Source organism: Seriola lalandi, unplaced genomic scaffold (assembly GCF_002814215.2).
Source record: "Seriola lalandi dorsalis isolate HSWRI2012SDOR001 ecotype SW California unplaced genomic scaffold, Sedor1 jcf7180002052274, whole genome shotgun sequence".
Classification (NCBI taxonomy): domain Eukaryota; kingdom Metazoa; phylum Chordata; class Actinopteri; order Carangiformes; family Carangidae; genus Seriola; species Seriola lalandi.
The window spans coordinates 4,202,616-4,217,432 of NW_019522827.1; the positions used below are offsets into that span (position 1 = coordinate 4,202,616).

General features: G+C 42.3%; 1 protein-coding gene across 11 annotated transcripts in view; it reads left to right on the top strand.

The window, feature by feature from the left end:
- Positions 1 to 14,817, top strand: part of LOC111650336 (pleckstrin homology domain-containing family A member 7-like) — a 162,730-nt gene that overhangs the window by 146,168 nt on the left and 1,745 nt on the right. For 8 of the 11 annotated variants that reach the window (XM_023400209.2, XM_023400206.2, XM_023400211.2 and 5 more), the window contains 14 exons: positions 2,321 to 2,401; positions 3,048 to 3,197; positions 3,655 to 3,756; positions 4,002 to 4,113; positions 4,575 to 4,705; positions 4,854 to 5,048; positions 5,171 to 5,267; positions 6,002 to 6,084; positions 6,629 to 6,892; positions 11,015 to 11,194; positions 12,584 to 12,717; positions 12,986 to 13,119; positions 13,435 to 13,475; positions 13,980 to 14,304. In XM_023400209.2, the coding sequence (XP_023255977.1) occupies positions 2,321 to 2,401; positions 3,048 to 3,197; positions 3,655 to 3,756; positions 4,002 to 4,113; positions 4,575 to 4,705; positions 4,854 to 5,048; positions 5,171 to 5,267; positions 6,002 to 6,084; positions 6,629 to 6,892; positions 11,015 to 11,194; positions 12,584 to 12,717; positions 12,986 to 13,119; positions 13,435 to 13,460 (1,689 nt within the window). In that variant the 3' untranslated portion in view covers positions 13,461 to 13,475; positions 13,980 to 14,304. Of the gene's footprint in view, positions 1 to 2,320; positions 2,402 to 3,047; positions 3,198 to 3,654; positions 3,757 to 4,001; positions 4,114 to 4,574; positions 4,706 to 4,853; positions 5,049 to 5,170; positions 5,268 to 6,001; positions 6,085 to 6,628; positions 6,893 to 11,014; positions 11,195 to 12,583; positions 12,718 to 12,985; positions 13,120 to 13,434; positions 13,476 to 13,979; positions 14,305 to 14,817 lie in introns of those variants that run through there. The other 3 variants (XM_087172341.1, XM_023400207.2, XM_023400208.2) reach the window with 3 other exon arrangements.

Here is a 14,817-nt window from a genome sequence, read left to right on the forward strand (position 1 = left end):
ATGACCACTAGAGTCTGGCTCCAACACTGAGTCAATCCCCATAGACTCCCTTGTTAAAATGTCCAAATTTACAGCAGAAATAACCATGTTTATAGCCTGGTACAAAAACAGTTTTGGTCTCTAGAGCTAATTTCCTCCTTCATGACAACTGTAACTCACCAGTTTGAATTTTATTAAGACTTAAAGTTCTGCATAATTGAGGGCGTGGCCGTTTTAAGTGACAGGTGGGTGAGCGTATGCCTGCCACAAACAGGCATGTACCGAAGTCTCGGCTCGACACACGCCCCTCCTGTTTGGATTAGCTGGGAGGTAGGTGGAGTCCGGCACTGACAAGATGGCGACAGTGGAGCAGCTCACTCTGAGCTTTTACGCCGCTCTACAGAAAGCTGTGGGTGACGTCCAGCTCCATTTTTGTCAAGGACGTTATAACTGTGATCTGGTTGTTAGTTTTGTGGGAAGTCTTGAGAACATATTAACAAAATTCAGTTAAATGAGCAATGAAAACATCAGTTTTGTTGTGTTTGTTGATATTGAAAGGTAAGAAATGTTTTTGCTTTCGTTTTTTGCTATTTTCTCTGTTTGGTTTCATGAAAGGCCCCTCCGGAGAAAATCAAGTTTTTAACCTTGTTAACATCGTGAGCAAAATAATCAGTCAACACCATGACTGAGTGTTTCCACCTTGAACTGCAGTGAACCAATGACTCATAAAAACAGATTCAGACAGCCAGGGTTTCATACATCACAAACCTAAGGAACCAATCCTGTCAACTTGTGGGGATGAGGGGGCGGGGCTAAACGAACCTGAAACCTTGTCAGTACAGAGAGAGAGCGTTAGCATTAGCACAAGCGCTAACACTGTGTCAGCCACTGCCAGTTACGAGCTAACAAACAACATAAACAAATAAAAGATGATAACTACGCTAACTGTTCTGATCCGTCTGCTAGTCTCTGGTTCTGGTCTCAGACTCCTCCTCTGAGTCTGGGTCTGACTGAGGCTCAAACATGTGGCTGAGTCTCTCTGATGTTTCCTCCTCTAACCATCTTGATGCTCTCTGTTCTTTCACCTGTCCACCTGGAGCCAGCAGGTGGTGGGCGGGGCTCAAGGCCTGATCCAGATTTCTCAATCAGGAAGTAAGAGGAGATGAGCTTCCAGCCCCAGTTTTCACTTTTTATGTGGGGAACCACATTAAACAACATATGAATCATAGCAGAGGATTTTTACAGAATTTAAAACATGTCTGGAGAGGAACTTTAAAATAACTAATTTAGAGCTGTTCTGTTTTGTTCCTCTCCAGACAAGTGAATATAAAATCGAGATTGTTTAGGGTAGCAGAGCTGACTGCCATGGTTCGTTTGGGAAACAAGTGAGGGTAATTAAGGCTAAACAAAATATGGATGTTGTGATGAAAGTGTGGGAGAATGTGTTGAGCTTTTAGCTTTGAGGGGAAAACAGCACAGAGAGAGAGTGAGTCTATAGATGCCACAACTCGTTCAGCTTGATAATCCAAACAATTCCCCTGCAGCTTCTCAAACAGTCTTACAAAAGTATGTCTCAGACTGAGCTTCATACACAACTGTTTAAACAATTTATGAGCGCGTTGTCTGCGATGAATATTTGATGTGATCCAACAACAACATCACCGTGGAGACGACAACAGGATGAATAATTTATTTGATGGAATATAAAACTAGCATCGAGAGTAAGAATTTGTGTGGGTAAGCGCTTTGTTCACACCAAACTGTTCACTTACAACTTACACGACTGTTGTGTTTTACCGCAGGACGATAGTGAGTGATCCAACCTTTGCCTTGAAGTTTGCTGAGTTTAATCTGGGATTAATTAACAAGGCTCAGAGCCTCCCTGACACTGTAATTGAAAGTGTCAGGTGGGTCGCACCCACTTTGTCTAATGGGCTCACTCACAGTAATTACACCCGGATGAGTCCAGGGGAGCCGGGAAGCCATGAATATTAAGTGTTGCAAACTTGCATGCCTGCACTCAAACAGTAAAAGAGGAAGAGATGTGTAGACATTCACATAAACAGATGTACACACACGTCACTATACATGCTCGCACAGTCACACACCTGCATACACAAAGAGGTGCACATGCACACTTATCTACAGCTGCAGAGACAAGGGGAAGTTGTAATTAAGTAAATGAGCCACTTAATTATCAGAGGTCAAAACACACACACACACACACACACACACACACACACTTGAGAGGCGTTTTATTTGAGAGAGCGTACAATTCTTTCAATGCCCCTCCCTCTTTCTCTCTCTGCCTACCCGCTCAGCTCTGTGTCTCCCCCCACAGGTGAAGCTGAGTCGGTTATGTGAGCAGGACAAGATCCTGAAGGATCTGGAGGCGAGGATCAGCTCCCTGAAGGAGGACAAGGTACACCACCCTGCCGGTTACTGTATGTTGGCTGTCAGTCAATCAAAGCGCTTCATTCTACCAGCTGAGCTCGGTCGGTCGCATGAGTCAACAGTGATGAGTCAAACGCTGGGAAATTAGAAGAAATATTACATGATGGTGCCACATTCAGGGACAATGCTTATTTTGCTGAGCTACAGTGGAGTCTGGTAATAGAGGGTGATTCAGTTATCAAAGTAAACATCAGATTTCACTGTCAAAGTGAGTTTCTCTCTAGATTTAACATTCACAGTCATACAGAGGAAATCCTATTGAAGGAGAGGCAAAGATACTGATGTCTCACACTCTGAAGACAGTAGACCTCTGACCAGAAACACACGCAACCCCAACTGAAGGCACTAGGTTTACACCTGGGATGTTGAACACACCAAAAAAATTTAATTACAATATAGCATATTATACTACGAGGCCTGGACTAATCATATGCAGCTCTGGAGGTGAGTAAGAGGATGCTAAAGACCATGACTCATGATTACCTGTAGAGACATGCTGCCCTCTAGAGGCAGTTTGGGAAACCTGCTACCTGCTGAGCAGTCACTTTCTACAGCACCGTCCTGTCAGTGAAGTAGTTCTGAGTGTCTCTGGTTGACCTCCTCACCCTCTTCAGGACAAACTGGAGAGCGTCCTGGACGTGTCCCACCAGCAGATGGAGCAGTTCCAGGAGCAGCCGGCCCACGCTCACAAGATCGCCTATCAGCAGAGGCTGCTGCAGGAGGATCTGGTCGCCATCAGAGCCCAAATATCACGCCTCTCCACGGTCCGTATGCCTGCGTGTATTTTTAAAAGACAGTGTGTCTGTACATGTTATTTTGCTGCACGCAGAGTTTGGAGAAATCTGTCAAATCTTTTTTATGATATTCTTCCAGGATGAATATATACAGTGTCACTTGTAAATATCACACTATGGCAGATGAATGCAAAATCTCATATAATGTGAAAATTGCTGTTTACAAATAAAAACAAAATAATATTGAATATCGTCTAGTCCTCGTATAGATAGACCCAGTATCAGCATGTTTTATCAGGTGTGTGAGAGTGTGTGTGTGTGTGTGTGTGTGTGTGTTTGAATGAATGCCATTATATGTGTGTGACTGGGTGTGTGTGTACATATAGAGAACCATATAATCACATCATGTGTGTTGCAGACTGTGTACCTTAACACTCCTGTGTACATGTAACCTAAGACTGTGTGTGTGTGTGTGTGTGTGGTGCAGGAGATGGCACAAGCCTGGGAGGAGTACAGCAAGCTGGAGAGATCAGTAGAGCAGCTGAGGATGGCGCTGCACACACACATGAGCCACAGCTCCACCCCTCTGGTGAGACCTGAGTGTGTGGCTCAGAGCAGTCTCTATGCTGCTCTATGTTTTGTGCACAGTATCTGTCACAGTCTGTGTTTTGTTTCTCCTTAAGTTTTGAAATCTTACAGTCTTTATCTGCCACATCCTTTCTTAAGAAGATGAATTATCAAACGTGTGACATTGAGAAGGAAGTTGATCACAGCCAAAAGTGAAAGCTGCAAATAAGGTTTGAATGTTTGCATCCATTTTGTGTCCAACTGTAGCAAGAGAAATCTGAGATGAAGCGTGAGCTGTGGAGGATCGAAGATGTGATGGCGGGACTGAGCTCCAGCAAAGCCAACTACAAGATCACCATTGACTCTGTGCAGAACCCAGGTGGGAAGAGCGCAGCAGCCCAGCAGTGTTTTATAGGAAGACGGCACGATTGATTTACAGTTGAAAACAAATAGAAAAAGATAGAAAGAGAGTTTTTAAGATGCAATAAATGTCCTGATTTATTGATGTTGGTATTAATCTTCATTCCAGACATCATCCATGCATCTAAATAAGTAATTACCAGAGCTGTCACATCACTGAATGTACATTCTCATAGCGATTCTCATAATGTTTGAAACTCTCTGCACAAAATTAACAGTTAACAGTTTTGTATTGTCTGTGGTTACACTGCATTTATTATCTTAGATTAGAAATCTGCATCTGTTTCTACTCTCTTCTCAGAATGTAATTATGTTCAGAAATTTCTTCCAGTCCGGACCGTTAATCCACATTAAAAACCCTGTTTACATTTAAAAACGAAACCCTGATTTCTCTGTGTTTGCACACGCTCGTCCCACCAGAGAGGAAATTAGTGCCTTCGGTGTCGGACCCGGCAGTGCCTTCTCATAGCACAGAGGTCCAGCCTCCTCCTCGCAGCTCCATCCCCACCATCCTCTCCCATACTTTGCCTCACAGCAGCGTGCCAAAGTGGGTGAGTGTCGCCCTTCTTCTGGGAATAAAAACAAAAAACAGCATAGCTTACTTTATATTTGGTTTGATTGAGTTAAGGGTTGTGCATCTGAAACCTTTACTTACTGTATTTCTAAAACACTTAATCCATTTGCCTGGTTTCTGTCCAGGCAGAGGACAGCGCCCCACCCCGCCCACCACTGCCCCGCCTCTACGACTACGAAGAGACGCCCCCTGTGGTGCCTCCTCTCCCCAAAGAGGCCTCGGTCATTCGCCATACGTCCGTGCGTGGACTGAAACGCCAATCAGACGAGAGGAAGAGGGACAGGGAGAGCGGGCAGTATGTCGTCAATGGAGACTGTAAGGTATGCTAATGTTTCCATCTTTAACTGAAGGACTTTATTTTTCTCCTCAGCATTTTTACAACTCCTACTTTACCCAAAGAACACTGACTTATCTTTAGAAATCTAACCTTCTCTGGTTTCAGGCCGACTTGCGATCGTACCTGAGTGAACCAGAGCTGCCAGGAATGAGTCACCACAACACCGGGTCTGAGGTTGACTACCAGTATTTCCCAGGCAAAGGTACCTGAGCAGTAACATGTGAAATAAATATACTAATACTTATCCCCTTTTTCCTGTTTCCTTGACCAAACCTTTTTTTATTAAAGCCAGTGATTCCTTGGCAGAAAATGATGTAATGTAAATATAAATACATACATGAGTAGCAACCCTTCATACAGTTTTTAATTTACACATTACGTTTATTGGGATGTGGTTGATTCTAACTGTAATTTTTCTCACATGCTGTCGTTGTAAAAAGATTGGATTATAAGGAAATTTGCTTTCAGGAAGTTTTGAATAAATTCATTAAGACTCTAAATGTTCATGGACAAGTGTGTTTGTGTTCGAGCAAAAACACATTTTCATTAGAAATCCAATCTCTTCAGACCAGAGGATTCATCAGTTAGAACGTACTTACCTCTCTAATAAATTCTCCCTCACTAAATGAATTTATTATCACCCACAAGAGCAGCATGATGTTTCAGAGAGATGCTCCCTCATGTGGAACGTTATTATAATTTTTTTTTAATTCAGAGACATTATGTTATCAAATAAAGAATCTATATCTGTAAAGATGATAATGTTTTGCAATTAAGTTAATTAGTGTTGATACATTCTGAGAAGGTTTTTATTTCACCTAAAGGACATATTCTATATTTTTTTCCCTTTGAGATTCTTTTGTCATTGTCAGTGTTTTCTGCTTTTTTCACGATGCAACTGAAACCAAACTGTCCTGCCTCAACTTGGTCTGTCAGGCCCCTCGTCTCTTCTGAACCAGTCCACCTCCATCTCTTCCTACGTCACCCTAAGGAGAGGCCCCGGGAGCTCCGCATCCAGGGTGAGTCAAAACGGGAAGGATGGATGTGTCACAGTAAATACCTGTGACCCAGTGGAGAAACTCAGTTGGTTTTTTTTCACTGGATTTTTTGGAGAATCAGTTTCAGTCCTGTCTTAAATGACAAGTTTAGGGTTTCAGCTCTTTCTTGATCACACTGAAAGATTCTCAACAGCCCTGATGGCAACATCCTCATGTGTTACAGACAATATCCTATCTAATCATACAGTTAAGTCATTCTTAAATATGTGTATGAGCCGTCTATTCATGGACAAAACAGGCAGTGCTGTTTGATATATGCAATACAAATATGAGGCACAGGCTGCGTTTGATGTGCAGGTTGTCTTTGTGAGTGATGGCAGTGTTCTGAATCTGTCACTTTTATTATTGCTCTCTCATTTTTGTTTACACTCGTCTTCCACCACACTATCTCACTGTCCATATTCCTCTACTTTACGCCTGCTTTTCATCTTTTCATCCTCTCTCTCATTTCCACCCTGACGTTATTCCAATTCCCCGCTCCTTTCCTCCCTCCCTGTCTCACCAGGAGAGACCTAAGAGTGCCTTGGAGCGTCTGTCATCGCCTACAGAGGCCCTGCAGCTCCCCAGCAGCCAGGCTCGGGGCCGAATGACCGCGGAGGAGCAGCTGGAGCGAATGAAGCGGCATCAGAAGGCGCTGGTCCGCGAGCGCAAGAGGAACCTCAGCCAGGGGGAGCGCTCCTGCACGGGCCTCTCCACCTCCACCGTCACCAGCCAGCGCTCCTCCTCCTCCTCCAGGCTGCCCTCCAGCACCTCCGATCCTCCGGCCTCCGTACGTTACCCCCCACCCCCGCGCAGCAGCAGCAGACACAGGGAGCACCACCTTCACCACCACTGCTGCTATGCCACCCTCCAGCCCCCAGCCACATAATAACCCTAGCAGGAATGCTAACACACTAGCACTCTCTGCCGTGCAACCAGTGGTTGTTGACATTAGCTGCAAGCACTAACAAGCCACAGGGCAGGACTGGCTACAGCTGGCTAGCTAGCTTGGTTAACGCTTTAAGAACAACGGGAGATGAAATGAGAACAGGGGATTGAGGGGAATGCTCGGCTAGTTTTGGACTGGGACAGAGTCGCTCCCTGTTTATTTTATATTTTTAAAGGTTCAGGGGTCAAAGTGAACCTTGTTACCACTGCCCCCTGGTGGGACCTCACTGACACAATTCTGAATGTAAGTCCATTGAGAAGAGAAGGGAATGGGAGGCGTCGCTCTGCCTTCCTTTCTCTGTTTTTAATCACCAGAAAGTAGAGAGAAGAGCCCATTTATGTACATCTACATACTGTGTACTTGTACACTTTTATTTATTTACTGAGGGATATTTTCAGTATACAGTTGTACAGTTATATTTCGTAGAGATTTGGTATATAGAGCATATAGAGGAGAGGCGGGGAAATGTTGGAGAAAGAAACAAAAAAAGTTTTCAGGTTGATGAAATGAAGAAAGAGGCAATGCTAGTGGCACAAATCATGATCACACCTCCCTGCTTTCTTTTCTTCAGATGAAATCCAAGTGCCTTGTTTTGCTGATGATCGTTTTGCCTTTGTCCCAAATTTACCTCCTTTAATCAGCATTTTAGTTTGTTTAAAGCACACGTCTCCACTACAGAATCATAGGAACGATGCAGGAGCTAGCACTGAGGCTGCTTAGTCTTGTTACGTCAGGAAGATGTGGGGACACTGCTGCTTTTAACCCCGAGAGGACTGTCTTTGACATTTAAACTAAAGCTAGCTTACGGCTAGCTGAGCCCCTTGGTTTCAGTTAGGAATGCTAACAATGCTAACATGCCTGAGTGGGGAAAAAAAAGTAATACAGTAACATTCAAAATGTCGAAGTCTTCTGTTAACATAGCACGACACATAAGAACTACCAGATTGGTATTAGTATTACAGATTGGTATTAGTGTTACAGGTGACACACTCCATGACCAGACTGATGTGAGATCTGCCTGTAATCAAACTACATTTCCCATAAATCATTCATATTGTATTTCCTTATAACAGCGAGCAATACATAGTCTGTCACATAGTTAGTGACTATAACCATAAACGCCAGAGCATATTTTTATTTAATAAACTCCACCAGCATAAAACATGTTTACACCATTTTATATTTGAATTAACATCCTCATTAATACAGCCTTCTCTTGTACGGACTACAAGGTTCTTTTTATCGTTTTACAGTGGTTGATATTAGTTACATTGCCACAATTAAAGTTGGAAATAGAAGCTGTACTCCAACCTGAGTACTTTTAAGTGGCCTATGCTGTGCTGTTTTATGCATCATAAATATACAGGACAGGTTCAAGCAACTGGGCTGAAATGCAATAAAAAAAAAAAAAAGAGAGTATGAACAAGGAGCAGACAACTTTGACATGGGAAAGGTTTGACTGCTTAGTGCTCAACAGATTTGAGGCTGCAACAGTTAATGAAAGAAAAAAATCTTCATAAATTTTTTGATTGATCTTTTTGTCAATAAAAACTGAAAATTAATTTTAAAGGTCCCATATTGTGCACTTTTTAAAATATCCATAAGAAGATATATTTGTGGTTTTAAGAAGCAAAAACCATCTAAATCTAGACTCGTTTTCAGGCTCAGTAGGCTGTGTGCATTTCCCTGTGGACTGAGGCTTTGATACTTTCACAGTATTAATATAGAACCTAGACCTGCTTTATAATCAATCGACACATGGACATCTACCTTTATACTATATGGGACCTTTAACAGTTTCATAGAGGCCAAATTCATTATTTTATCCAGATGTGTTCACTTCACAATTTGCTCAATAAATTATGTAAACAATCATCAAAACTGTTAAATAATAGACAAATGGAATAATCTTTGCGGCAACATACATGTAGAAAATCCTTTTTCAAATCTGTGTCCGTGTCGAACTCCAGCTTTGTCCAGCATGGCTCCGCTGTCTGCTCCTTGTTTTCCTGAATAGTATTAATGTGGGGAGCTTTTCCGCCGTATTGCTTTTATCCTTCCACAGCTACGTACAGTGAATCAGATCACGGAGAGAAAACTAGTTGTAGGAGGTTGCTCAGCTGAAGAGTAGAATTACAGTAGAGAACTATAGTAGAGAAATGAACAGCTAATAACCACCTAATTCTGTGTAACTGAGAAGCAACGCACAACTCTTTCCCTTTTTTCTTTTCTATCATGTAGAGATTTGCACTCGACAATAAAGAGTTTCTTGCTTCTGAACCTCCTCTTGGCTGTGTTCTTCCTAATCTGGTGGGGGGTTTGATGAGTCTGTGTCTGCATGGGGTTCTTTCTCTCTGTCCTTTTGTTTTTTCTTGTATGTGTGTGTGTGTGTGTGTGTGTGTGTGTGTGTGTGTGTGTGTGGATTTGATTCTCCTGAGCACAACAAGGCATGGGGATGCAGTGTTTCTCAGAGCATGTGAACACACCAACAGATCAGACCCTGCTGCAGGCTACTGGAGTGGGAAGGATGCATGCATGGCTTTGATGCTCCTTGGATGGATACTCACAAGTACCCCTCACCACACACACCAACACACACAAACACACACACACATATGTACATTCAGGTGCTCGTCAGAAAATCTGAAAGTATTTTTATAGATGCAAATGTGCTGGTGTTCACTGGGGAGAAGGATGTGCTGTGTGTATAATTACAGCTTCCAGAAACGCAGACTAATCATCTGCCCGGTCCCCTCTGAGGTGATTATACTAAACATCATCCTTTCAAATCCCTGGATAAACTTCTTGCTCTAATTATTTCTGGTTGCTCAGAAATGTTAAATTCATATTTGTCTCCCTCTACCTGAGGCACGGCTCACTGCAGTGACATTATATATTTAACCAGCGAGCCCACAGCATCTCTGTATGAGGCATTTACATGACAGCTGGGTCTGGGGTGTCAGTACATCTGTCCCATTCTCGTGAACGTGATTCTCAATAACGCCTTGAGGGAACTATTCGCACAAACATTAACTTGAACTCAAGGATGAACTGATAAGAAGTTGGTGGTCAGAGGTCAAAGGTCAACGTACTGTGACCTCATAAAAGACGTTTTTGGCCATGACTTACGAATTCATAGGCTAATTATGACACAATTTAACTCGCATCCAAAAGGTCAACGGGCATGTTCAATGTGACATCATAATGTTCTGCAAAAACACTTCTGGCCATTACTCAGTGCTGTAACTCAGGTAGGGGAGATTGTGACCATATTTCCTGCAACTTTTCTGGTTGGTGGAGACATAGAACTGCGGGATGGTAATTCTGGTTACACCAATACATAACAATGTAATAATTTAAACACCCTGTAAACTAGTGGGACTATGGTGAAGAAGCCCCCCCTCATTTTACAACAGTGATATTGTCAATGCTAGTTTTAACATTTCCCCATAAACCCCACTGCTTTCATTCACAAAGAGATTGTGCCCACCTCCTCTGACCTGCTTGCAACTGCTGCGCCTGGGTTTGTCTTTTCTTTCACTTGATTGAAGAGTAACAGGAGAACTGCATCTAGTGATTATTTATCATAAATAGCAAAAATGCTCAAGATGATTTCCTCACATTGCTTTTTTTAGTCTGATCAACAGTCATAGAAGCTGGAACCAACAAAATCTTTGCATTTTTGCTTAAAGAATTGAATTAACTATCGGTTGAATAACTGATAATTGACTAATACTAAATGTTACATATAAGATAGACATGGTGGAGGCATGCTGTTCACATACAACTGGATAATTAATTATATTAATAGCCGACATTAAACACAGCAAATATCTGTCAATATTAAAATGCAAACATGTCCAGTAACACTAATGTTTTCTACGACTCCCATCTAAAACTGATATCAGCAGATCTGCCTGTCATCTGGCCAGCTGTGTAATCCTGACTCCTGCCCCTTTCCAGGTGTTTGATTGGCAGGAGGAGCGACTGGGGGCGGAGGGTCAGAGCGATGAAGGACGGAGCCAGGTGAAAGAGAGAAGCAGGATTCATTCCGATGAGTGGGTGAAGGTGACGGCGACGGCCGCACACATACGAGAGGTCGACGTCGAGCCTCTCGACTACGACCTGGATATCAGCCGAGAGGTAAACACACACCTGGCTGAGAGACACAGAAGTGCAGGTGATGTCAGACAGTCGTTCAGTGAGGACGTGACAGGATCAGAGACACAGGAAGATGGCGGTCCTCTAACAGTTCCAGTGTTGTGAGGCATCAGGTTTAATATGCACTTAACATCCGTCACCTCACTTACTCTTTGACACATCCATGATCTCGCACAGCATGGATAGGTGTAAATGTTTTTCTCCACTTCCAGTCCTATTTGATCAGATCTTCTGATTAAACAAAGGATGTAAAGAATATTAAGCCACTCATAAAAAAAAATTCAGTACATGAAAGAGAATAAACAGCAGGAGAGCATTTGAACCATCAGACCCTCTCTCTGTGTGACAGGGCCTGTACTCACTTTGCTGTGAAAGTTTCTATAGTTATCTTTGTGCCTCTTATCAACCTACAGTGGCCATGGCAGCCTTGAATCAAGTCTCACTAATGCTGCCTTCAGAGTGACTTCTGGGTCTGCACCCATCTACTTGAATTCAATCATACACCCTTATGCTCCTTCTTGGCCAACGTGTTCCTCTAAGGAATGTCGTCACATAAGACAATCTCATACCAGACTGATCTGGTCTGTGGTTCCAACGCTATCAGAGCAGGGGCGTCGCTCTCTATCTTCAAGACTCTGTCGAAGACTCTTCTCTTCTGAGAACACCTCCTCTCACAACACCTAACACCTTAAAATGCCTAACTAGCACTTAGTATGCACTTCTTTACCTGATCTCCTTGCACTTATTGAATAGATGTAGCACTTAGTGCTTACACCAAGGTCCCCTGCTGCACTGAAGCTTTCGTGATGTCCCTCACTTGTAAGTCGCTTTGGATAAAAGCATCTGGCAAATGAGTAAATGTAAATATCTTTATACATGTAAATTATCAAAAAGACAGAGTTTCACTGTTCATACAGTAAATTTTGATTTCATGCTAGGTCTTTTTTCTAAGGTTTTAGCTCAGCCCTGAGGTATTAATGTAATAATAAAACCTGAGAACAATTTCTTCACTGTCAACATGGAAATGGAGTAAAACATTACCAAGCAACCTGTTGTATTTCTCCACTGGAGAAAAAACAAAATTACGTCCAGTGTTGGTGTAGCATCAAATACACCATGGCTGGCCTTAAACCACAGGACTACAGTATACGACTAACTACCCTAAAGGAGTTTTAAATCGAAAAAACAGACGCCTGTTCAGATGCGTACATGAACTGATGAAGCCTCTTGGATGAGAGGTGAAACGTCTTCCCAGACAAATAATCAAGTCCAGTTGTTTTTTTTAATTTAAAACTCCTTTAGGATACTATGACCTGGACAAATGAGAATACGCACAGGCTGAAGACTAACTACCTGTCTGTCAATGTGCAGCTGTCCAAACCACGAAAAGTTCCCATCCCAGAGAGGTACGTAGAGTCGGACCCTGACGAGCCTGCGAGTCCGGAGGAGCTGAAGGAACGCTCCCGCCGGGCCGAGCGCATCAAGAACCTCCTGGCCAAATCCAGGTAGACAACACTCACATGATGACACCGGAGTTAGGATGATACTGCGGTTACGTTAGTTTTGGTTAGGTGTTTGTTTTGGATGTCTAAGTGGTAACATAAAATGTACAATAATGTCAGAAACATGATCATTTTACTATATTCAAACTACCACTACATTGATTTTAAAAGGTACCATAACTCAGGCTGGTTTACAGTCCTGACTTTTGTGTGTGTGTGTGTGTGTGTGCGTGTGTGCGTGCGTGCGCGCGTGTGTGTGTCCTTTCCACAGTGTTCAGAACATACAACCATCGGCCCCATTAGACTTCAGTGAGCTGGACTCAGCTCTGCAGCAGCAGGAGAGGATCATGAACGTGTCCCAAACACTCGCTGCTGAGGCGTCACGCAAGAGCAAACTGGTGGCAGGTTAGTGTTCTCACCTCCCCTTGGCTTTAACCTCAGGATCAACCCACAAAGACATATGCCTTCTCCACATTAAATAATCCCAGCCTTCAACCCATAAGTCAGGCCTCAAATAGCCTCAGTGTAAACCTCCAGTTAGTTCTCACAAAGATATAAGCACAAAAAGACAGTGACTCTAGGAACAAACACAAAGAAGAAAGCTATTTTCCCACTCCATATATTTGCAGGAGCGGCTGCCCATGTGACAGTCAGCTGTTGTTGTGTAATATTGACCTTAGACTGGCAACATGTGACACTGTCGTTGTCCCTGGTGTGTAGGGACTGAGTGGCTGGAGAGGCAGTGAGCATGTCTGGTCCAGGTATATCTGCCATTTCCCTTTGTGGTGGTGTGGATTCACTGTCTGGTTTCTCTGTCCGGGGCTCAGCTGTTGTTTTGATCAGTGTGGCTCTGGTGTCTTTGGTGAAATGTGGTGACCCTCTGTGTGCAACAGGTGTTTTGGTGTGAGTTGTGTGTTTTCTATGGGGGAAATAAAAAACTTGAACACTTGCAGGACTATTGATATTGGTGCAGCTCCTGCATTGCCAAGGATTAAGGTATCTTCAGTATCAGTTGTGGTATTGGATTCAGTGAGTTTAAATTAAACATTAGTATATTTGCAAATAACATCTGACCCAGTTATCAGATTTACCAAAGTACACAACTATGAACTGGTACAGGTGACTGAGAGCAGTTTGTCCTGCTGTTATGCAAATCAAGTATATATTCAATTTGCATAAGCACCTGGATGTAAATTAATGTTTGCACCTATGATGTCCTGACTGCAAGAAGTAATACTGAAGTCTGTGTGTTTTCTTCTTCTCAGCCAAAGCTGCTGCAGAGCACTGACCCACAGTAACGACCAACAGAAGACATCGTTGTGAAGACGAAGAAAAGGATCTAATCATTTTTTCAAGTGTCCACTAATTGATTTACTTGTAACAAAGCCTTTCATATGACTGAAAACTACATACATGTTTCTAAGAGTGATATGATTTATTTGTAGTCTTGGAATAGAATCAAGTTTCACTGCACTTACACAATTAAGTAATCTATAACAAGAGGGAATCAATCGTTTTTTAATCTGCAATTTAGTGCAATTTAGTTGTTTGGTCTGTATTTCCATGAGTGAATAAAAGAGTTAAATGAAAGTCAATACCAACAGTCTTATATTACAGTGAGTCTGTTTTGAGATTAATAATTTATCTATTTATTACATTGTTTGACAAAACCTTGTCTACATTCAAGAAACAATGAAATGTATGGGAATATTACAGAGTAATATTACAGAGTCATTACAGGAAATGAATATTATGAAGCAAGTTCATAAAAATTAACATCCGTTTCCTTGACATGTTTGCAACTTTGTCTCAAAAAGAGATTTACATATTACATCTTACTCTTTGTGTTGCGTGAAATATATATTTCACGAATTATTTACATTACATTTTTTGTGTATTTAACTATTATTAGACAGTAGGCAAGAGGAACACATACACTTAAGAAAAATAAATAACATACACAACAAAAAATATGATAAATAAAACAAGAAATATAAGCATAAGCATATACTGTCTATAAAAAAATGTAAACAAACAGAAATAATGAAACAGGAGCAGGCTCACACTGCCGTCCTCAATTACTGCCAATGTTGGCTCACTAGG